The 24477-nt window shown below is 40.4% G+C and overlaps 1 protein-coding gene across 4 annotated transcripts in view; it reads right to left on the bottom strand.

Annotated features, from left to right (window-relative positions):
- Window positions 1-24477, bottom strand: part of kdm4b (lysine (K)-specific demethylase 4B) — a 61001-nt gene that overhangs the window by 14171 nt on the left and 22353 nt on the right. For 2 of the 4 annotated variants that reach the window (XM_047375298.1, XM_047375296.1), the window contains exons 7-18: window positions 21840-21943; window positions 16913-17050; window positions 8548-8744; window positions 8140-8408; window positions 7815-8020; window positions 6650-6773; window positions 5587-5747; window positions 5282-5486; window positions 3659-3735; window positions 3422-3477; window positions 3150-3258; window positions 376-564 (exon numbers count right to left, since the gene is read on the bottom strand). In XM_047375298.1, coding sequence (XP_047231254.1) covers window positions 376-564; window positions 3150-3258; window positions 3422-3477; window positions 3659-3735; window positions 5282-5486; window positions 5587-5747; window positions 6650-6773; window positions 7815-8020; window positions 8140-8408; window positions 8548-8744; window positions 16913-17050; window positions 21840-21943 — 1835 coding nt within the window. Of the gene's footprint in view, window positions 1-375; window positions 565-3149; window positions 3259-3421; window positions 3478-3658; window positions 3736-5281; window positions 5487-5586; window positions 5748-6649; window positions 6774-7814; window positions 8021-8139; window positions 8409-8547; window positions 8745-16912; window positions 17051-21210; window positions 21432-21839; window positions 21944-24477 lie in introns of those variants that run through there. The other 2 variants (XM_047375297.1, XM_047375299.1) reach the window with 2 other exon arrangements.

Raw genomic sequence — 24477 nt, 5'->3', positions numbered from 1 at the left:
TTGCGTCACTGAAGCACGAAGCTAAATACCAGGATCCTGGTCAGATAACAGTAAAGAGAGCTGGTCGTAATATTTAATGTAAATTGAAACATTATCAAAGCACTGCTTTCAAAACGGACCTAAAAATGCCTACTTATCCATTTATAGGAAATTTAGGGTATTAGCAAAACTGTATAGAAGAATTTCAAAATAATCAAAAAAAGACCTGGAAACATCATTGATAACAAGCAAAAAATAACAAGGGAAAAATACTAATGAAACTCTTTAAATTCCCTCTGATTAACATCAAGTTTTTAAAATTATATCACAAAAAACATTCAGATGGGTTAAAACCACTAACGCTTTAACAGCCTCATCTTCTTCAGCCTTGATTACCTTCTGGATCCCCTTTTTATGCTTGTGGCATGTGACGGACACCACGTAGGGCCAGTCTGCAGGCTTCATCACTACACCGGCTATCTGGGCGCACGTGACATGGAAAGAGGTGGCGCAGTTGTCATGCGTGCACTGTATGCAAGCGCCGCGGTTCAGACTGGGATTGGTTGTGTGGCAGAACACACACTTCTGCAAAGACAAAAAGGTACACACAGAAACTTCAGCTTGTCTTCAACATCAACAACATCTCTCCAACCAGAGGAAATCGCCCGGATTAAATTACTAATATGTTAAATAATGAGCAAAAGAGAAGCAGCACTGATGGCCTTTTGTATTTTTAGGCCAGCTAACCAATATTACAATGCTTCCACTTAAACAGAAGAAGCATCACATCAGCAGCTTTGCCATATGATAATTAATCACCAATTATAACTGAATTAACTTGGATCAACTGAAGCCATCTAGCATCTGACACATTCTGTCTTTTGAAATCCCTTTCTTGGTCCCCTATTTTATATAGCCCCTCCATTAAAAATAAATAAAAAATAAAAATGACTGAGCAGCTGGAGAACAGAGCCAATCAATGCTGGAATACACTTTTTTATTATCATGTCAATATTTCATTTCTGTTGCTGTGCAGGCCTGACTGTATACCCCCTTCTATGATTGCTACCAGCTACCTGAGTTTTCCACTGATGAAACATCAGGGCGATGGTGACATAAAAGCAAACCGCAGAACTCAGCAACAACATTAATTGTCTTCCAACTCACTGCTGAATGTTCATATTAAGTCAGCAAATAAGACAGTTCACTATATGTCTCTTTAAAAGTTAACTGCTGACTCTTGCTGCAAACAAAGTTATGCATATACTTAATAAAAATCAACTATTTGAACTGTTTGTGTGTTCTATTGACTTCATGTGATTTCTGTCAAGTCATGTCTCGAGTCTAATGGCCGACAGCAATGTTTTCTGATGGTAAGGCTCCCAGATAGATTGCCTGTAACATTATATTGCAGTTGGTTATGAGTTCAAATCATAAGCAGCTTTTAGGGTTCCTACACTCGGTAAATGTGAAAACTGCAGACTTTTCCAATCTAAACTTTGCAGAGTTCTCAGACTTTGATGTTCATTTTAAAATGTAATATAGTAAAGTTCACCATGCGATTATGCTAGGAATTTCTAAAGGAGTTCTGAATAGAAACTGCAAATATCAGAAACAGGAATGAAAGAAGGTAGAAAGAACGGACACAAAGACGGAATGAAGGAAGGAAGGACGGGGAGTGCAAGAAGACCCTGCTCTCCACTCTAATCCAATGGATTAAATATTTGTGTAATTAGCAAAGGCATACATGCACCTAAGACCTCTGCTCAATCAGAGAGGGTTCCAGCATTTTTATTACAGTCTTTAACCCCAACCATTTGAACATGCTCATTTTTTTTTTTTTTAAACAGAAATATATTTCAGCATCAGTTTGAAGCAGTTTCCGACATTTATTCTTGTCAGAATAAATGACAAATCAATATTTGTATTAATACTGCCTTTACTAATAAATATACTTTATATATATATATATTATTTTCACCTTCTGCATCTTTCTATAACCTGTAGAACATGTTGATCTGAGTAACAGGGAACCTAATTAGTTTTGTAAAAGTAAAAGGCGGGTGGGTCCATTCAACCAGTTTTTGCCAGCAAGCCCCTGCCAAAATGAAAAGGTTTTTAGAATTAACTATTAAAGAAAATAATTAATACAAAAATAAGTTGCTTTTTTTCATGGTTTTAGATTTTGCCATTGAATTAAAAGTTATGTTAATAAACTTCGTATATAGAAAATTGCACTACTATTGCAGAATGTGAAAAATCTAACACCAATGTTGTCCACTCAAGAAAAAAATTATTTCACCTTATAAGAGTGGCTGACAAAATCCAACATAACTATGACAAGTTTCCTGAGAGCCAAATGTTTAAGGGTAGGAGGGTGACACGGTGACTGCAGAACACAGCGTGATATAAACTGGTTCTACGGGTGCATGCTCGCATTTGATCAGAGCAGTCATCCGAATCATTAGAGCGCGCAGCTTCTTCTCAAAGCTTTTTAAGAGAAGACTGAAGAAACCCGCTTTGACAGCGCGCCGATGCAAATGTCACCCAGCTTGTCTTTGATAGATTATTCAGAGAGAAGAGCCGGCTGAGCGGTGACGTTATTTGTGCGTTTGTGATAATGTAGTAGCAAGCTCTGCAATCACTCGCCACAGAGCAGAGACTGCAAAGCAGGAATTGTACAACAAAAAAAACCAAAAAAACAGAGTGAAAGGAAAGAACGAAACAAGGTGTGCTCAAAGATGCGGCAGCGATGAGGAAATTGCCTTGAACCCACGAGATCAATGCAGTTCATTTGGCGCAGTGAGAAATGACAGCTGATTATTCAGCCATTCCCCTCAGCATGTCTGTTTTACCCCACTTCTCACAAAAAAAACAGTCTATCAATCCATGAGAAAAGGAAGGAGGGCAACAGAGAAAGTGACAGACACAAAGGCAATGAACAGGAAAGAAAGCAATCCGCTTCAGAGTAGGAAAAGACTGGAGGAGCACGGGCCCGGGGGACTTTATGTGCGTACAGGAAAACCATCATAGCGGGCATAAACACAGAAAAGTTTTCACTTTCTCCAGAGAGGGTTGGCAATATAAAGAAAACTGAACTCTGCCTGTTTAATAATAATCTATGGAATGAGAGTTGCACAGATCTCTTATTTATCTTCAAATGCACTTACCAAACTCTTGCGGGTTTCTGGGACAGCACTGACATCCACTGGCTCCCTGTCGATGGCGTTGACGAAGCGAGCTTCTGCCACGCCGATGGCACAGATGACGTGGACCCACCTGAAGATAAAGTCAGACCGCAAAGAAAAATATAAAAACACACAAAAAAACGAGGTCGTCTAAGAAGAGAAAGTTTGATTGTTTTGATTTAATTCCATTTTGAATCCATTTTCCTGATCAGGTTTAACATTTCACATTCCTTACAAGGTCTTCAAGCACTCACCGGTTGTCTGTGGTCATTTTCAACGCTCCTCCACGCAGGTTACAGAGACAACACTCCTGGAAAAACACAAAGAGGTTTGGGCACAGAAACTCAAATTCTTCTCTAGCACCACACAGTTCTCTGGATGTTTATCTAACAGACGCGTTGACTTAAAGATGCGGCCTGAAATCACTCAGTCAAAGAAACGATCCATTATTCTCCCTCTGTTTTTTAACATCAACTGTAGTGTCCACTCACCACCACCCAGGCTCCTGCTGTACACCTGGCACAGGTCCAGGATACCCTCACAGACTCTGGCTTCACACCATAACAACCTGTAAGAGAGGAGATGACAATTTTAACTAGTTCCCTTATGACAGTTTTGAATTTTATTTCTATAGACATGTTCATCCTGTTATTCAGCTCGGATCCGATCCACCTTTCTTCGTGTTCTCTGACATATCATGTTCAGACACCAAACCTGCACATTAAACTTTTCATTTAATAGATGGCCCAATTTTCTCACTCCAATCCCCAGTTTGAGCTTGGGCATCCATTGTCCTGCAGGTTTATACAACACTGGGACACGTTTAAATGATCTTTAGTTGCATTTTCAATCCAGAACACTGAGAAACGGAGGTGTGAAGATGTACAACTGGCATTTTTGACAGGAGCTCTTTCTGCTTCATGTCTTCCTATCAATAGCGGCGCTGTGTCAGCAGCTCTTCCTGGGATGACTAACGAACTGGCCTTGAAGGTGTGCTCCAGCTTCAGGGATAATAAGAGCCCAGGAGGGTTAATGTGTGTGCTGTGGGCTGCGTGTGCATGTGTTATTGGTGTGATTTATGCGTTTCTTACTTTGGGCAGATACAGACACAACCCAGCAGCTATTTCAAGAAACTCACGTTATTCATTCAAAACCTTTTTTTCCATAGTAGTTGGAGAGTTTGTTAATTTACGAGCAAATAAACATATGACTTAATTTTTAATCAGCACATATACAGTACCAAGAGTTAGCAAACACCCTTTCCTTTATCTTAAACAGAAAGATTTATTAGTTAAAGAAAATTAAAAATATACAATATTCTTTTCAATTAACCATGTTTCTTTTGATATTTTCTCACTTTTTCAAGGCTTACTTTAAAGTTTCAGAAAGTTACATATAAGATTTTTTAAGACCTTTTAAAATACCATTATTTTATTTAAATTCAAGACTTTAATCAATTAGAAAAAGAACTTAAATTAACTTAAGCTTATCAATTATATTTATCCTGCAGGATAACGTAAGAAAATGTTATATAACTGTCAACTTAAGTTGATGTTTTATTACTCCAGCATGTAAGGCCAAGTACTTTTACACACAGGTTACCCAACTTCAGCGCCGTCTTACAGCATCCAGTAATCTTTGTTACCATTACTTAAGATATAAACAAATACAGACATGTTAATGACCCGGTACAGAAAGTCAGGATGTTTCAATGACTTTTTAAGGCCTAAAAAAAATGGAGGGTTTTGAAAATGCTGTAAAATCCTTGTTTTTTGTTGTATCAAAAGATGTAAACGAGATTTTATTTAATTTTGCCCACCAGACATTTTTATAACTTTTTTACCCAACCAGGTTATAAGGCCTTTATATTTAAACAGTCTTATTCGCCACATGGAGTCACTGTAAATATTTAAAAGAGCAAACATAGCTAAAGTATGAAGTTAACTCTTTGACAGAAATAATTTCCTTCATCGGGGATGTGTTGACATCTACATTAGCTAATAATAATGTTTGGGGTGAAAGCAGCTTCTTTCAGGGTGTTCTACCCTACCCAGATTTAAATTGTGTTGTGCAAGGCACTGCATGCTGTCCTCGTTGATGACCGAAGTACTTACTGGCATGAACCTGCATGGCGCAACATTTACACTGGATCAGAAGACTGGTTCCATCCTCCCCGATGTGGTAGTTTGTGGGTGGTGGTTCTGTGTTGACTGCTCCAACACTGAAGCACATCTCCGGAACCAGTGGCTGAGTCGAACTGCCATGTCGAGGTATGGAGGGGTCAGGGGTAAGATTGGCAGTGACAACATCCTTCTGTGGCTTGAATGGAAGGGGGAAAAGATGAATTAACTGGCTGACCTATCATATGTATCCTCTGTAAAACACTACCAAATGTTGTAATGCAGCAGTGTGTTTCTACCTTCATGTAGGAACAGAAGAGTGAACAGACAGCACAGTGTGGTTCAAGCACAGCCACGGCAGCATTGAACGACTTCTCGGCCAAAAAGTTTGGAGAGTTATTCCGCCATAAGTGTTCCTGTTTCTTCATGCTGCTATCCATCGGCATTTGAGAGGACAGCTCTGTGGACAAAAACAAACAGCATGAGTAAAAACCTGTAATGTCCAGTAATTCACCCAAACTGTGCAATGATAAAAAAAAAAAAGCTTCTTTCTGGTAATGACGTCATTATTAAATTGCATATAAAGAATGTTTTTTAGAGAATATCTGGAAGGTGGCCTTGGAAAGAAACAATATATCAGGCCGCTCGAAGGCAACACTGCAGTCAGTCCTCATATAATTGGTGATGAACACAAACAGCACAAGCATCAATAATTTGCCTCTCTGCATCAGAATCCATTTTGCAGTGTAGCCCTTGGGCTACTGGTCCATATTGTTTTCTTAGGCCTGGACAGAAGTCAGGCAGATCTTTCCACAAGATTTCCCCTTAAACTGTTGTCCATTTTCCCACCTCTGCTCCTCCTCCTCATTCATTCCCAGAATCCCTCCCTCTGAAGGACAGGCCGAGTCTGGTCCCCGGCTACACAAGCTAAAGTGACTTTGAAAGCAGGTAATTGGAAGTCATGATCCCCGGATCAATAAGTGTCAGTCAGAAAAGTGCGTAGGGAAAAAAAAAGCTTTGCCATCTTGATTTCATTTATTCCTACAAGGAACTTTAGTCCAGCTTGTTTTTCTTTCCTCAGATCAATAAAACAAATAAAAATGGTGTCCTCTTCACTTTGAACACTTTGATGGAGAGAACTACATGGATGAATAACAGGAGGGACAGAAACATTATGGCATTTTTTTTTCAAACCTGATTGTAATCTGTTAAAAGGAATTTTGTTGCAGATTTTGTAATAAGGTTCCTTTCAGACTAAAGATGTTAACATTTAAAATTTAGTTTACATAAATCCAGAACATGTCTGTTTAACTAAATGTCCTTTTCCAATAGAAAAATAAATAAATAAATAAAATCACACACCTTTCTCAGTAGTCGGGTCTTGTTTGACAATAGACAGAGGCGAGCGCATGGGTGGCTTACTGAGGGGGTGGCGCCGACTTTTCTTCACCTCCGTTGGCTTTTTCTTTTTGGAGAAGGTCAGCTGCTAAAAAATAAAAAATATTCTTTTACTTTTTAGTTTTGTTGAATTCAACAACATAAATATATAAATTGCATTTTCAATAAAAAAATAAAATGAAATAAAAAATCACACCTAAACTAATTAAAAGCTGTTCCAGGATTCCTTTCTTGAAATGAGATTAGGTCAGTTTTTCACAAAGTTATTGAGGAAATCTCCACTGTTATTTGGAATAGTTTTCTAATGCTATGTGTATTTGTTGTGAATGGTAGAAGTCAGACGAAGAATATAGTACCAGGAAATGCAAATGTGTTTTTATTGCCTTTTGTCAGAAAACAAATAGATTAAAGTACTATTTAATGTACTCCACACCAAATTAATGTAAGAGTGATAGGTAATAGGAGACACACATGAGGCTGTTTTTAATCAGCAATGAGCAGTTTGGATTTCCATTGGTGTGGCAGAAAAAGGCAAGCCACATGATCATATAATAGAATGTTTATAGCAAGCTATTAGACAGTTTATTCCATATATCCTTGATATTAAACATCATTCCTCAGAGAACCACTAACCCACCACTTTTTTTTTTAAAACAAGAGTCACCTAGTGTTCAAAAATCATCCCAGCAAGTTTATAAACAGTTTAAAATTCCAGTTGTGGAGGGTTATGCATGTTATGTCCAAGTTAGAGGTAAATAACTTTTTTATAATTGCATTTCTATTTCTATAATAGGAAGGATAGCTCTCAGTTTTAGACTTAATAAAACTTTCTGTTTGCCAGATGGCCTTTAACACATTTTACTTTAAACTGGGAAATATTTTTTATCCTCAAAGTGAAAATATGCAAATACTGCCTTGATGTAAGTGTATTCCAACCTTAAAGTCCCCTAACTAGCAGCCATGGTGTTTTTTTCTGTCCCTGTTTCTGTAAGAGGTTATTTTCTGTTTAAAAGAAATATAAAAACAAAGAAATTTGCATTTCTTTGTTTTTATACCGTACCTGTACTCAACCATGACCCAAAAACCAGGGTACACACTGAACAATATTTTTATGTGTGACTGTTTTTACCTGAGTAGTGTTCATTTCCATGTTCATGTCTTCATTTGTCATCGACATTATGTCCACGTTCTTCTTGCTGGATGTAGCAAACTTCTGAAATGCTTGTTCAAATCCAGAGATGGGACCTTGGATGGTGGACATCCTCTTCTGTTTTTTCTGCTTTTTCTTCTCGATCTCCTCCATCAAGTTCGGTGGCTTGATGTCAGGTTCTTGTTCTAGTTAAGACAATTAAGAAATGTACAGGGCTTAAGGTAATGTTGGGGATTTAAAACTACCATTGGTTTTATTTTAATCATTATTTTTATTCTATTTTAAAATATTACAGCCTCCTAACCTTCTACAAATGGGGTCTGTGCTGCTTTCACAGGACTGTCTGCTGCCTTCGCAGCGGCCTCGGCAGCCTCCTGTTCCTCACGTTCCATAGCCTCCAGGGTCAACATAGCTTCCCTGGCTAAACGCTCCTCCTTTTCCTGCTTGCGCTGAGCCTCGCGCTCCTCCACCTGACGCTGGTACTCAGCAGCATTCAGCTCAATTCCCTCTTCCGCCAGCACTTTTACCTCCTCAAGCTTTAGGCGACGAACCTGCTTCATCTTGTGCATTGCTCTGATGTGCAGAGAACACAGGTAATTATAAATGCAGATGACAATTTTATTTCTTAAAACATTATGCAATATAAACAGATAGTTATGCAACTCCATATATAAAGTGACATGCATGTTTGATATGTTTTTGGTCCTCTGACCTTTGCAGCAGGTTTTGCCGGTAGGTGACCCTGTGCTGCCTCCAGAGCTCCAGTTGAGGACTGCTCAACTCTGTAGCCTTCAGGTGGTCCAACACTGTGATATCTTTGCCCTGTTTCCATAGCTCGTAGCGATCAGGCTGCAGGCAGCGAACAAACACGTCCATGGAGATCTTCACCATGTCCTTCCGGCAGGAACACTGGAGGAAAAAACAAAACAAAACCAAAGCGAATGCACAGAGAGAGAATTTTGTTAGAGCAGAGAAACGCTGTAGGTAAGGAATGATGCAGTCTCTGTAATAAATATTTAAAAAGCTCCTTTATTTTTTCCCCCAAACTTAACCTGTGAATCAGTGTCACTCTGGTGTTCTTAGTCAAACTACAGATGTTTGTCTGAAAGCCCAGTGCAGCTTGATTATAAATGTGATAGCCAAAAAATATGCAGCCGTCTTCTTTTCTCCCTTTTCATCATATTAAATATGGTGAAATTGATGCATCTTGCCTTGAGCAGCGAAAGGCAATATCCAAGGTATTATCATATAGAATTAGCAGATGTAGTTAGTGATTTCTCAGCTTTTAACATTTTAGATAAAAGGTCAAAAGGAAGAATAAAAAGAGAAATTTGAAATATCAGGATGGTAAATCACTATACATGCAGTGCCTTGCCAAAGTATTCATACACCTTGAACGTTTGAACTTTCACATTGTGTCACATCACAACCAACTTCAATCTATTCTATTTTCATGGAGAGCATGTAGACGTTAATTTTCAAAGTCTGGCTGCTTCCCTGCATTTTGCTCCATCCATTTTCCCATCAACCCTGACCAGGCTCCTTGGCCTTGCTGAACAAAAGCATCCCTACATCATGATGCTCCCACCACCAAATTCTACATTGGGAATGATGTGTTAAGTTTAACATACAGTAGGGTTACCCAAGTCCCATCCTTGAGAGCTACTATCCTGAAACCTTTAGATGCATCCCTTCTCCAACACACCTGAATCAGATGAATGGTTTGTTGTGCATGACTAATGGTTGAGCTGTCGACAGATTCTCCCACCTGAGCTGTAGATCTCTGCAGCTCCTCCAGAGTCACCATGGGCCTCTTCTCTTATTAACGCTCTCCTCGCCTAGCCTGTCAGTTTAGGTGGACAACCATGTCCTGGTAGGTTTGCACTTATGCCACATTCTTTTATTCATTTTAGGATGATGGACCAAGATATTTAAAGCCAGAAATGACCCGGCTATAAACTTCTCTGCTGCATTTTCCCTCGCCTGTCTGGTGTGTTTGTTGGTCTTCACAATGCTGTTTGTACATTAATGTTTTCTAAAATATAATATAATATAATCCTGAGGTGGACTCTATATCCCAACCTGATGACATGCAAAGGCAATTGATTGCCCTGTATTTTAATTACAGATGTGCAAACTAAAATGGATGTGACAGTTTTGGGGGTTTTCCATCTAGAAATTTAAAAACCTTGTATCATTTTCCTTCAAACTTACAATTATGCACTACTATTTCAATATATTGAGGTTTGAGGGTGTAACATGTCAAAATGTGACAAAAGGTTATGGGGTATCAATGTGTTTGCAAGGCACTGTACTTCAATGGGAAATAAAGAAAGTAAGTGTGACAGACACATCTGTTCGCACTTCAAAATGTCTCCATAAACCTCAATGACAACACTGAAGCTCAGTGAATCATTCTGCTGAGTGAAGAAGGCAGCAGCCATATAATGTTAGAAAACCAAAGAAATTGAAATAGAAGAAAAAACTGAAAAGTCCAAAAAGACGGCAAATAAAACAGCAGAGATTAAACAGATAAAAATGAGAGTAGGAGAGAAGGAGGGAGGGGGTGAAAATGTTTACTTTTTTCTTTGCTTGCTGTATTACATTCTGCGCCCCCTCCCATCATCCTGTGAGCTGTACTCAGAGCCTTATGTTCAATTATGGGGAAACACAACAGCTTGAACAGCCACAGCAAAACAATATCCAGGCAACATCTCATCTCGGCACCACTTGACAGGCGGAAACATTAAAATATGGTATTGGGTGGAGAGTGCCGGAGCGGCAGGAGGAAAATGCTGCGAGGGGTTATTAAGCATCAGTGAAGCTGACTGTAACCATCATGAAACATTCAGAGAGTACCAGTGTACCAAAATGTGCTGCTTTTCTTTATATAAAAAGGCAGCTTGTTGGGGTTTTTTATTTATTAAAAACCCCAACAACCGTTGCCAATATTCTCAAGGACCAACAAATATATATTTAATTGAGAACTAAACACGTCTGAAGATGCTCAAGATTTCGGAATACAAATGTTCCAAAGCAGGATGTCAATGAGCCTCTTGACTCTTAATGGAGCTAAATTGTTTACTCAAAAGCAAACAGGAAGCCTGAGGCCTTTTAACAGACCCTTGAACTCAATGATAGTGCAATAAACTCAATTTGTCTACAGTGACCCACTGAGGCCAGAAAACAGACCATATAGAGTAGGGCCTCATACAAATAAACTGTTTATTCAGCAGCTACAGTGCCATGAAAAAGTATTCATACTCCTTGATCTTATTCACATGTATTTTACTGAAGTCTTATATGGTAAACAACACAAACAATACTAAAAAGTGAAAGGAAAATGGTACATGGTTGTAAATGCTTTTAAACAAAAATCTACAGCCCTGCTTTACTCTTGATACCCGCACATAAAATTCAGTGCAACCCATGTCCTCGAGGAGACTCCTAATTGGTAAATAGAGCCAACTCTTGTGTGATTTAATCTCAGTATAGATACAGCAATTGTATGAAAGTTTCAGAAGTCAGTCAGTCAGTCATTTTCTACCGCTTATTCCATAGTGGGTCGCGGGGGAGCTGGTGCCTATCTCCAGCAGTCTATGGGCGAGAGGCAGGGTACACCCTGGACAGATCGCCAGTCCATCGCAGGGCAACACACAAACAACCATGAACACACTCATTCATACACCTAAGGTCAATTTAGAGTGACCAATTAACCTAACAGGCATGTCTTTGGACTGTGGGAGGAAGCCGGAGTACCCGGTGAGAACCCACGCATGCACAGGGAGAACATGCAAACTCCATGCAGAAAGACCCCAGGCCGGGAATCGAACCCGGGACCTTCTTGCTGCAAGGCAACAGTGCTACCAACTGTGCCACCGTGCAGCTCACTAGTTTCAGAAGTCTGAAAGAAAACTGTTGTGAAAAAACAGCATCATAAAGACCAATGAACAGACAATCTTTAAACATCTTAGGGAGCACTCTTCAATCAATCATCTAAAAAAGATAGCGTATGACAACTGCAAACCAACCAGGACCTGGCAAAGAGAGGATTAATCAGAGAACCAGCGAAGAGGCACACAGTGACTCTGGAGGAGCAGCAGAGATGCAAAGCTGATAGCAGGACAACTATAACTCCACAAAAAGAACACCATCGTTGAAAGAAAGCCAGAAGAAGTAATGTTTGACATTTGTCACAAGCCATGCCAGGGGCAAGGCAAGCATGTGGAAGAAGTTGCTCTGATCAAACTGGACCAAAATTCTACTTTTTGGCCTAGATGTGAATCACTATGGGAGGCAGAAAATGGAAACTGCACATCACCATGAACACACCATCAGTGATGGTACCAGTGAAACATGGTGGTGGCAGCATCATGATATAAATATCCTTTATCCTTTACTATTACTCAGTGGGAAAATCCAGGTCTACCAGCAGCAAAGTGATAGCTAAATGGAATCATGCAAATTCACACAAGGGTAGAAATATGAAAACAAAAATTAAGAACACCATAGAAGATGGGTGATGCCACCAGAGTCAAAAATGGTCTTCAGGAGCACCCGATGCACTACAAAAGCCCTCGGCCTCTTTCACAGGTACAGTTTTGCTTTGTTAAAAGAGCATCAGTTTATTGTTCAGGTGGACACCCAGGTACTTATAAGAGTCCATTAATCTCAGTATTCAGAACTTCTGAAGTTGGCAGGGGAGTTGATGAAAAGTCTGCAGTACAGAGAGTGAAGAAGAACAGTGCCAACACAGTTCCCTGCAGGACACCCGTTCGGCAGACCAACCTTTCAGAGACACAGTCCCTCACATACTGTGGGCGGCCAGTGGGGTAAGTCCAGTATCCAATGGGACAGGTGGTGGTCTACTCCTGACAGCTCCAGCTTGTTGCTCAGAAGCCCAGGCTGGATGCTATTTATAGCACCGGGGAAATCAAAGAACATGATCCACACCGTGCTTTCAGGCTTCTCCAGGTGGGTCAGAGCTCGGTCAGGAAGTAGATGATGGCATCATCTTATTATATGGAGATGCTTATGTTCAGTAGGAACAGGGAAGGTGGTCAGGGTCCATGAGTTAGAATAGCCTAATCAAAGTTCAGACCTGAATCAACTTGACTGAATACAAATACACAACCTAAGATGTAGCTGTAATTGTACCAAAAGGTGGATGGATAAAAACATTTTATGGATAGGGGTTCGAATCGGCAACCCACCGGGTACAGGACCCAGTGGGTTGCCGATTCGAACCCCCGCTCCGTGCATCTCAGTTGTTTGATCCTGATGGTGGTCAGAAGGCCCGGTGGCAGCCATACTTCTGTCAGTTTGCCCCAGGACAGCTACCACTGTCAGTGTGTGAATGTGTGCATGAATGGCTACACTAATGATTGTAGTGTAAAGTCCTAGTACTTGATAAAACGCTACACATGTACAGGCCATTTACCACTTACCAGCCAGAAGAAAAAAAAAAAAATCCATTAAATTAAATTGCGATCTCGTCCAACCAAGACAACTTTGCAACTGAAGTCTATAGTAAACTGAGGTTCACTCTCGAGAGGAAAAAGCGATTTCCTCTGGGTTGTGGGAGAACGATTTCAGCTCCTCTCTCAGACAGGGAAAAAAAAACATTATCAGGGCTTTTTTGAGGAGTGGTAGCAAACAGTGAATGAACAGAAAAGAGGCTTTCACTGAAAATCCAGCCAACTCAGAAGACAAAGCGTTTATACTCAGCAGCATGTGACAGACGGCCGCCTCAATCTTAAGGATTATTTTTACCATCGATGCTGCGCTGGTGTCAACCAATCACACTAATCAACGTCCAGAGTTTATTAAACTACTCAAGTAAAGCTATTCACGCTTCTTCTTTTGCAAGTTAGACAATGAAAGAATATTTTAAAAGATTTTGTAGTAAAACCACCATAAACTACACTGCTCAAATAAATAAAGGGAACACTCAAATAACACATCCTAGATCTGAATGAATGCAATATTCTCATTGAATACTTTGTTCTGTACAAAGCTGAAAATGCTGACAACAAAATCACACAAAAAATCATCAATGGAAATCAAATTTATTAACCAGTGGAGGCCTGGATTTGGAGTCACACACTAAATTAAAGTCCCTACAACGCCTGGGCATGCTCCTAATGAGACGGTGGATGGTCTCCTGAGGGATCTCCTGCCAGACCTGGACTAAAGCATCTGCCAACTCCTGGAGTGCGGCCCTCCAAAGAAATGCCACCCCACACCATTACTGACCCACTGCCAAACCGGTCATGCTGAAGGATGTTGAAGGCAGCAGATCGCTCTCCACGGTGTCTCCGGACTCTGTCACGTCGGTCATATGTGCTCAGTGTGAACCTGCTTTCATCTGTGAAGAGTCCAGGGTGCCAGTGGCGACAGGGTGCCAGTGGCGAATTTGCCGACCCTGGTGTTCACTGGTAAATGCCAAGCGTCCTGCACGGTGTTGGGCTGTGGACACAACCCCCATTTGTGGACGTCGGGCCCTCATACCATCCTCATGGAGTTGGTTTCTAACCGTTTGTGCAGACACATGCACATGCACAAAAGTGACCAAAACATCAGCCAGAAAGCATGGATACTGAGATGTGGTCTGTGGTCCCCACCTGCAGAACCACTCCTTTATTGAGTGTGTCTTGCTAATCGCCAAAGATTTCCCCCTGTTGTCTATTCCATTTGTACAACAGCTGTGAAATTGATTGTCAATCAGTGTTGCTTCCTGAGTGGACAGTTTGATTTCACAGAAGTTTGATTTACTTGGAGTTATATTGTGTTGTTTAAGTATTCCCTTTATTTTTTTGAGCAGTGTATATAAACATGTTGATCTGATGTACAGTCAAATAACTGTAGCAAATGATAAAAAGTCAGTCAGTCAGTCAGTCATTTTCTACCGCTTATTCCATAGTGGGTCGCGGGGAAGCTGGTGCCTATTTCCAGCAATCTATGGGCGAGAGACGGGGTACACCCTGGACAGGTCGCCAGTCCATCGCAGGGCAACACACAAACATAATAAAAAGTAAAAAATAAAATGGTTGATGGTTAATGTGCAGTCTGGAAGGTTGAGAAGGCAGCGTTTGTTAAAGAACAGAGGTACATGCAAACGCAGCATGTGAAAAGTGCTGACAGCAGGCCTACTTTGACTGTAAGTGTGTGTGTGCTCGCTCAGGAAGTCAAGCAGATGGATCTGCAGTTGAGGAGGCTGTATTTAATAAGAGCGGGACATGAAGCATGGCCAGGCTCCCTGCTTTTTCCTTCTTCTCTGTCATCTGCTGGCAGACCCAAAATGGTGACAAATTTCATATGGCGACCCATCGCTCACCGTCCTGTTCAATGCTGACATTAAAAGGGCTCGGTAAATTGGGGTTGGGGGGACAGAGGCGAGACAGCCAAACAAGTTGTTGGATGACATGGTTGAACCAAAGACAGAAAGATGGAGCTGTTCAGAAGAGGAGAAAATGAAAGGCTCAGTTCTTGCAACTCACTAGCGTAGGCGAACTAAACAGAGCTACCGTACATCACTTCAAGTCGAAGTTTATTTACATAGAATATTTAAAAAACTCCAGTGCTGACCCAAGTTCTGTACAGAAAGTACAAAAACGACAGCAAAGTCCAAAGGCGCCCCCCCATCTCAAATCTTAAAAGCAATTTACTCCAAATTTTTGCTATTTTGTTAACGAGAACCCCTCTAAGAACATTGATCCTAAACTCTTTGGGATGCACACACTTGAGCAAAATAACAAATCTGGACTGGCTGCATTTCAACATTTCTCTGGCTCCGTGTGCTGCACTGTACATTTGTGAGCCTAGTTTAGCAGAGCAGAAACAAGCCCCTCTTCTTGATCAAACTGAGCTGCAGATGTTCCCCTGAGCACTGAAGCCTGGACTACTGGTTCTTAAATTACAAGTGGTCACATGGGTAAAGTAGGAAGGCTGGAAATGAGAAGGCATAGGAAAGGAGAGAGATGTACTTCTGCAAACTAGCAACTCATAAATCTGACATGCGGCCAAGTAGAGAGAAAGACAGCAAGAGGGAAAGAAAACACACACACACATCCAAAAGATGTGTGTGTGTGTGTTTAGAAATGTATAGAATATATAGAAAAGAGATGAGTGCAGAGGCACTTTGTTCCAGCGGACATTGTAGTTGGACTCCCTTTCACAAACCTACCCATGCCCTGTCAATTTCATGCTCAACAGCCCACAGGTAAAGAGGCAGCTTGCGTCAGCGCGAGGATTCAAGTGTACAGTTGGTGTCAAGAACAGATGGTGTGCAGCAGAGAACTAGACCTGGCTTTTATATGTCGATATAATCTATGACTTCATCCCTTTAGGAGAAGGAAAGCTGCTGAATCGCATCAGAATCAATTTTCCTTAAAGTCGGCGAGTATTCAAAGGGTCAACCTTTCCTTACACATGCCGACCTTAATTTCAAATACACGGATGTTATCAAAACTCCGAAAATACTCACTGGTTTTTGAGTCACGCCAATCAGCTGTGAGTGTCATCATATCAGCAGTACTGCCAGATACTTCTTTCTACTTTTATACTTAATTGCAAACGTTTACAGTAAGCAGGCTTTACATATGGAAAAAACGGATGGATGGATGGATGGATGGATGGATGGATGGAAGAGAGGAAGGAAGCAAGAAAAGACAGCAGAAAGAAGAAAAAAATGAAGGAAGGATAAACAGAAGTATACAAGGAACGCAGAACAGAAGGGCACAATTAAGTAAGGGCCAAGGGAATAACATGATGTAGACCATGGGATAGGGTAAACACATTTTTTCCATACTTTTACCATGATGATCCAGACTTTGAAAACTGAAATCAAATTCCAGACTTTTCCAGACTGATGGAAACCAGTTCATCGTTTTCAGGCTGTTTTGGAAAGATAGTTTCATTCACTGGGAATAAGATATCTAAACTATCGTATTACTGCCCCATTTAATCAGTGAACTTGAGATCACTCTAAAAGCTTTTGAGACCACAAAAATTTTTTATGAAATCAAAAACTTTGAACACAAGCTAAAAACGTATAAATCTGGTCTGTCTCGTCTTACCAGGGTCGCGTTCTTCCCATAGTCCACCCAACGCAGAGTGGCAAAGTTTGTAGATTCTGCGCAGTTGAAGCCGTGGTTGAAGCCAGCATGGTAGCCATACGGAAATGTAATCATAAACTCTCCTTCATTTTGAGTGATCTGTTCAGGAATAAAACCAAACAAAAAAAAGACAATTCAAATTTTGAACTTTAACAAATCCTTAGAATTGCTAATGCTGTTTCTATTTGCAGAGATGCACAGATCATGTTTTTACTGTCCAATTTCCAGCTTTCTTGGAGGTCTGACTTGCCAATTCCTGCTTGATCCGATTCAGGTTTTTTTTTTCCTATGTACTTGTTTCAACTGTTAAAACGTAAGAAACATTTAGCAAAAAAATACTGTGCTGCAGGTTCCCCCCAAGGCTAGCTCCTTGGTTTAATTCAGAGCTGCGTACTTTAAAGCACAATGTTAGAAAATTGGAGAGAAAATGGCGCTCTACACACCTAGAGGATTCCTACTTCATCTGGAAAAATAGCTTACTGTTGTATAAAAAGACACTTCGCCAAGCTAGAACAGCTTATTTCTCATCATTAATAGAAGAGAACAAGAATAATCCTAGGTTTCTCTTTAGTACAGTTGCTAAATTTACACAGAGTCATAGCTCTGTTGAGCCATCCATTCCCTTAGCTCTTAGCAGTCATGACTTTATGGGATTCTTCTTAAATAAAATTGATTCTATTAAAAAGAAAATATTTTACATACTCCTGAAGATGATTACTTCATCCTCAGCAAGTGAGACAACATTGGAAATAACTGCTGAACCTGATTTGTGTTTGGACTGTTTTGATCCTCTGGAGCTTCCTGAGTTATCAGAAATATTAGCTTCATCTAAACCTTCAACTTGTATGTTAGACCCAATCCCAACCAAATGATTTAAGGAAGTGTTCCCTCTGATTACCAGCCCCATTTTAGATATGATTAATCTATCTTTAGTAAATGGATATGTAACACAGGCTTTTAAGTTAGCTGTAATTAAACCTTTACTTAAGAAACCTTCGCTTGATCGAGATGACTTGAAAAAGTACAGACCTATATCCAATCTTCTGTTCTTATCTAAAATTCTTGAGAAAATTGTTGCTAATCAAATGTGTGAGCATTTACACAGCAATGACCTGTTTGTAGAGTTTCAGTCAGGTTTCAGAGCTCATCATAGCACTGAAACAGCTCTGCTGAAAGTCACTAATGATATTCTTATGGCCTCAGAAAATGGACTTGTGTCTGTTCTGGTTCTGTTAGATCTCAGTGCTGCATTTGATACAGTCGATCACAAAATTCTCTTAGAAAGGCTGGAATATGCTATAGGGATCAGGGGAACAGCGCTAGGCTGGTTTAAATCTTATCTGTCTGACAGATTCCAGTTTGTTCATGTAAATGATAAATCATCTTTAAACTCCAGGGTTAATTGTGGAGTACCACAGGGTTCAGTACTTGGGCCAATTCTCTTTACTATATATATATGCTTCCAATAGGTCAAATTATCAGGTAACATAGGATAAAGTTTCACTGTTACGCTGATGATACTCAGCTTTACTTATCCATAAATCTTGATGAGCCCAACCAGTTAGATAGACTACAAGCATGTCTTGAAGACATAAAAACTTGGATGACGTTAAATTTTTTGCTTCTAAATTCAGACAAGACAGAAGTTGTTGTCTTTGGACCGGAGTCTTTAAAAAAGAAACTGCTTAGTCAATCACTTAACCTGGATGGCATTAAATTGACCTCTGATAATAAAGTAAAAAACCTTGGTGTTATTTTTGACCAGGACATGTCATTTAAATCCCACACTAAACAGGTTTCTAGGATTTCTTTCTTTCACCTCCGGAACATTGCCAAAATTATAAATATCCTATCCAGGAGTGACGCTGAAAAACTAGTCCATGCATTTGTTACTTCAAGGCTGGACTATTGTAATTCGTTACTATCAGGATGTCCACAAAATGCAGTTAAAAGGCTTCAGCTGATTCAAAATGCTGCAGCAAGAGTTCTGATGAAAATTAAAAAGAGAGATCATATTTCTCCTATTTTAGCTTCCCTTCATTGGCTCCCTGTTAAGTCCAGAATATAATTTAAAATTCTCCTCCTCACATATAAAGCCCTTAATGATCTAGCTCCATCATACATCAGAGATCTGATTGTTCCATATGTTCCTAACAGAGCACTTCGTTCTCAGACTGCAGGTTTACTGGTGGTTCCTAGAGTCTCTAGAAGTAGAATGTGAGGCAGATCCTTTAGTTATCAGGCTCCTCTCCTGTGGAACCAGCTCCCACCTTTAGTCCGTGAGGCAGACACCCTGTCTACTTTTAAGGCTAGGTTTAAAACTTTCCTTTTTGATAAAGCTTATAGTTAGAGTGGCTTAGGTTGGGAGACAGGGAGGGAGCCTTCCTCCCTCCCTGTTGGTTGGAGTAAGGGGGAGTCAGGTTTAGCCTAAACCGGCTCAGTTATGGTTGAGGTGCAAACACACCCTTCATTTCTGCTACCTGTATGACCCCTTCTCTTTTCCAATGGTTATAATCAGTCTGACAGAGGGAGGTATCCCAATCGTTGTGGTTTTTAGTATAACAATGACCATCAGTGGGACCCTTTGTGGGGTGCCTTGAGACGACATTGTTGTAAATAAGCGCCATTTAACTAAATAATCTTAACTGAAACTATCTGTGTAGTTATGCTGCTATAGGCTTAGGCTGCTGGAGGACATAACGACCACTTTCACCCTCTTCGCTACATTTTCACACTACTCTCCAATTTTGCATTGTTTGCTGTTATTTCAGCTTTTAACTTTGTTCTCTCTTTTCTCTTCCCAGAAACTACACCTGGCCTGGCTCTGTCTCTGCCTGTGACACCTTTCTGGAGAGGGGAATCGTCCAAGCATCTGCTGGCAACAACTTAATGCTCACCCTCTACCAATGATCCACATAGCCCTGTCTTTTAGTGTTTAACCCTTTCTCTCTCCTAGACATGGAAATTGACTGAGCTTTTACTGTAACTAATTATATGTGCTCTCTTTCAGACTCTAACCTTGAAAACTGGCTCAGAGTTTATCTGTTCTTTCTTTCTAGGTGAAACGACTAAAGGAGCTACATCCATTAACATTTACTTTTCCTTCCCATAGAAAGTACTCCTGGATCAGTGCTTCTTTGTTCTCTTTGTGTCTCTGCTCTGTTCTCTCAAACCCCCAGTCGGTCGTGGCAGATGGCCGCTCAAATTGAGCCTGGTTCTGCTGGAGGTTTCTTCCTGTTAAAAGGGAGTTTTTCCTCTCCGCTGTCGCTACATGCATGCTCAGTATGAGGGATTGCTGCAAAGTCAACGCCAGTGACTGTCCACTGTCTCTACGTGCTCATCCGGGAGGAGGGAATGCTGCAAGTCTCTGACTGGATGCAATCTGCTGGGTTTCCTTAGATAGAAAAACTTTTTATCCAATTTGAATAAAAAGCTAACTCCGACTGCACTGTTCAATTGTTAGGATTAATTGGAATGTATGTACCTGACTGTTGTGAAGTGCCTTGAGACAACGTGTTGTGAATTGGCGCTATATAAATAAACTGAATTGAATTGAATTGTAGAAGAAAAATTGAGGGATTATTCCCACTAAGGAACATATGTTCCTGATATGTACTGAACTAAAAATTTAACGTGATTTTTGATCTGCTAATCATCGGATCCATCAGAAAAAAATAGGCCAGTCCCTGGCTAATGGATCACTATCTATTTTCCATCAGTGTGCTGCAATTCTAAATTAGGCATTCCTTCTATGCAGGGTTGCAATTCATTTATATAATAATTGAGAGTTAAGAGATAAGCTCAGAGATGAATAAATAAGCCAAGATTTAAGTTTTTTAGATGACCAAAAAGTGTAAAACATTCAATTTTTACCCATCAGTCATTAAGTTTTAGAGACAATCAGGAAGTTTGGTTCCTAAAAAACAACTTTTCTTCCTTCAGCCTAACATAACTGCAGCTCCCAGGGTTTAGTGTCATCCTATGAGCTCGATTTTATTCTGACATTGTTTAAGAATATGAGAACACCTTATTTTCCTTCTTGCGCATTGCCCTGAAACTTGAGATCTACATGTGTAGCTGTGAATCACAACGTCTTTGAGAAACCTGCCTGCAATCAAGAGACACATCAAGCCAGACAGAAATCCAGGCATGAGGGGGAGAAACGGGTAGAGAGGCTAAAAACAAGACATTTAACTTCCTGAGTTAACAGTAATGGTTCACATATCAAACCAACAAACCCCTCTCCTCTCTGGCAAGAACAAAAGACTTTTATTTTTACACATGAATCGGCAAAGACACTGGGTAGATGTGTAGCACCCAACATGTTCACTGTGATAATGACGTCCTGAGGGGGGAGTGCTGGAAGAAGTTAGGTGGAGGGGGTCTTATGCTGGCTGTGGAGAACTTTGGATGTCTACCTTGTGCCTCATTTCCCCCCCTAAATTTCTCTTTTTTTTTTTTTGCACTGTGGGGATTTGTTCTGCAACAGAAAGGTGAGAAGATGGCAATTCATTTTCTGTGACAGGTACGGATGACAATCTTTACTCATGGCTGCATCAATGCTGAGTCATTTGAAACAAGCTCAACCTCCTCTCTAATTACTAGATGACCCGAGAAAGGAAGAGTGGGTGAGAAGAGATAACTTTACTGCCTCTTTTTTATTTTTGATATTTCAAACCTCTTTAATTCTCTTCACCAACCGGTTCTGCAAGACTGAAGAATAATAACAGGAAACCAATCTAGGAAACCAAGCAATGCATCTTTAAGTGTGTCTTTTTTGATGTAACTGGCTGAGTACTGGCCGAATAAAGCTGTAAATGCGTCTAGATAGCAAATTGATCATGCTGATCAATAAAACGTCGGTTTGCGTCATGTGTTCGCCACTCACCCTGTCAAAGGGAATGCTGTATTTCTTCAGGATGGATGGAGATATCAGTGTCATCTTGTGACGGAGGAAGGCATCGCAGCCTTGGGAGCTGCCCGGGAAGAATCCTGAAAGGAGTGACAGAGAGCACGTGGCATTTAGAGGTTGAAGGAGGATGTGTCTAGATCTGCTACTAAGAGTATTTGGGGTGCTGCTGAAAATCCTAACCAGTTTCTTTCATCTGAGGGTGGCAAATTGGGTCCGAAGCAGGCCAATGATTCCAAATACACATCAAAACTGGTTTTATAATAGATACAGCAGGCTAATTGTGACCTCAACCTGGTTAAAAATGTAGGGAGTATGATTAAAAATCATGACTCTGCTGAAAAAACCAACTGATTCAGATTAACTCTACTGTTTCAGCCAATAGGAATGGCCAAATATTATCCTTGAATGCTTGTTGATGGCAAGTAAAAGTGTGAAATTTCTCTACAACTTCTTAAGCCCGTTAGAGAAAATCTGCAACAGACTAAAGTTTGCGCACCCAAATCTTATTTAAAAAAGAAAAAGAAAAAAAGGGGGGGACTGCTCAAATAAGATTGAAAGCTCAGAGTTAACATGACATCTAAGCCAATAATCGGCATATGTAAACATCTGGCCCGAAGTGCAGAATAGCGACATAGACCCTGTCCCAATACCCACACTACACCCTACGCCCCTCTATGAAGTGTTTACTTTGTACAAGTGCATGTAGGGGTTGAAGTGTGCAGGTTACCAGCGTGCAAAATTGGAGAATTGGGACAGTAGGGGTTACGTCATCGACTTGCACCTCTGCACCGTAACTGCAACATCAAAAAGGGCAGGAACCAGGGCTGTTTCCACAGTCTTGCTGCTAAAAAAAAACTATTTAAAACTGCAACAAGCAATTGTTTTGAGGAGAAGAAAGTGCAGGAAGCGAAAGAGGCTTATACACCAGACTCTCGCCGCGCCAGTGTTTGTTTGAAAGGTAACTTCGGTGTTATGACCTACTGACTGCCCAGACTCACTCTGAACCCAGTGGTATCTTACAATGTTGAGCCTGGAAAACCAGTAAAAAAATATATTTGTCAGCTTGCTATCTAAAGTTTACGCAGTTCTTATTATTCTGATTTGATGGCTGGTTACGTTGACGGTTGTGATTGGTTTTTGCTCAGAACGTCATCTGCAGCAGTGAATTGTGGGTAATATACTTCGGCGAAGTCCGCTTCGATGCGGGCTTCACCAAAAGGCAGATGTGGGGCACAAAGGGGGCGGGGCTAAGGACCTCTCTGGAGAATTGGGACATACTACACACTCGAACCCATCAACGGGAACGTGCAATTCAGGGACAGAAGGGTGGAAGTGCGGGTATTGGGACAGGGCCATAGTAAAAGCTACAAACTGTCCAGCAGAAAGCAGGGGACGATATCTAAAATATCACTCTCAAATTTCTGGTTTTCTCACCAGTTTTTGACTCTGGTTGTATTAAAATTTGACAGTCCAGTGGAGTTGTTAAATGTCCCCTCTGGTCTCAAATTTGGGCATGCAAGAACATAACAGATAAAACATTTTAATGAAAGCATGCAAATAATTTGCATTAAAAAAAAAAAAAAAGTCAGGTTATCAGCTGGAAAATCCAGATAGATTTCCAAACAACCCTTGGATATTCCAAATACACACAATTAAGGAGCTCTCTCCATCTGAAAAATAGCAGTGTTTATCACATTACTGTTATAATCCCATAACCTGGAAAGGGAAATCCAGTTTCCTCCACTGACATGGAAACAAATTAATTCACTGCCTTAAGTGTGGTATAATCGCATTACCAAAGACCATGTAAATGCATCAGTTGGAGGCGTCAGGTTGGATTTAAGGAGAAATCTGATGAATTGCAGAACTAAACTTAAACTAGGTGCTAGGTGAGGAAAATCTTTACCTTAGAATCTGTGCTGCTTAATTAAACCAGGCTAACACCTTTACAAGCAACCCCAGAGAATTTTAAAAACAGAACACACATTCTTTAGACCACCTTCTCATGCGTTTTCTGCAATACAATTAAGCCTGAAAAATTTCAGGTTTTAAATTCTTGTCCTAAAACTGCTGATCCTATGTCCCCAAGATCCAAACCGAAAAACCCTGACGTGTCAGTACTGTCTAAGACATTTTAAACTACTTATTGTGCAAATTTGAGATTAAAGCTTACTTATGTTTTAATAAGCAACACACATTTGTCTAGCTGCCTCAATTTCTCAAGTTGCATGTTTTCTTACAAAACAAATCCATTTCCTTAATGGCACATATTGCCTGGAGATCATAATCCGACTGACATTTTGAAGGTTTAAAACCAGCACTCGCTCTCTAAAACAAAGGCTCGTTTATGCTCTTAGAGGGCCTCAGACGGCCTGTGCATAATCGAAAGAAAGAACTTTTTCTCCCGTTGACAAAGCTCCCATTCTTTATAGTCTGTACTCGCCTTTACTTCAGAGGAGGGGTTCCATCTATGCCTCCCACCGGTTAAACTTTAAAGAGATTGACAGTGTATTCAGTGGCCATTTCATCCTTCATTTTCACCACATTGTTTCACTCTCTGTTCCTCCCTACAAAGCAAAAGTGGGAGAGAGGGACTCCACACTCTCACTGCCCT

Source organism: Girardinichthys multiradiatus, chromosome 9 (genome assembly GCF_021462225.1).
Source record: "Girardinichthys multiradiatus isolate DD_20200921_A chromosome 9, DD_fGirMul_XY1, whole genome shotgun sequence".
Lineage (NCBI taxonomy): Eukaryota > Metazoa > Chordata > Actinopteri > Cyprinodontiformes > Goodeidae > Girardinichthys > Girardinichthys multiradiatus.
This window is presented reverse-complemented; position numbering and strand designations above follow the sequence as displayed.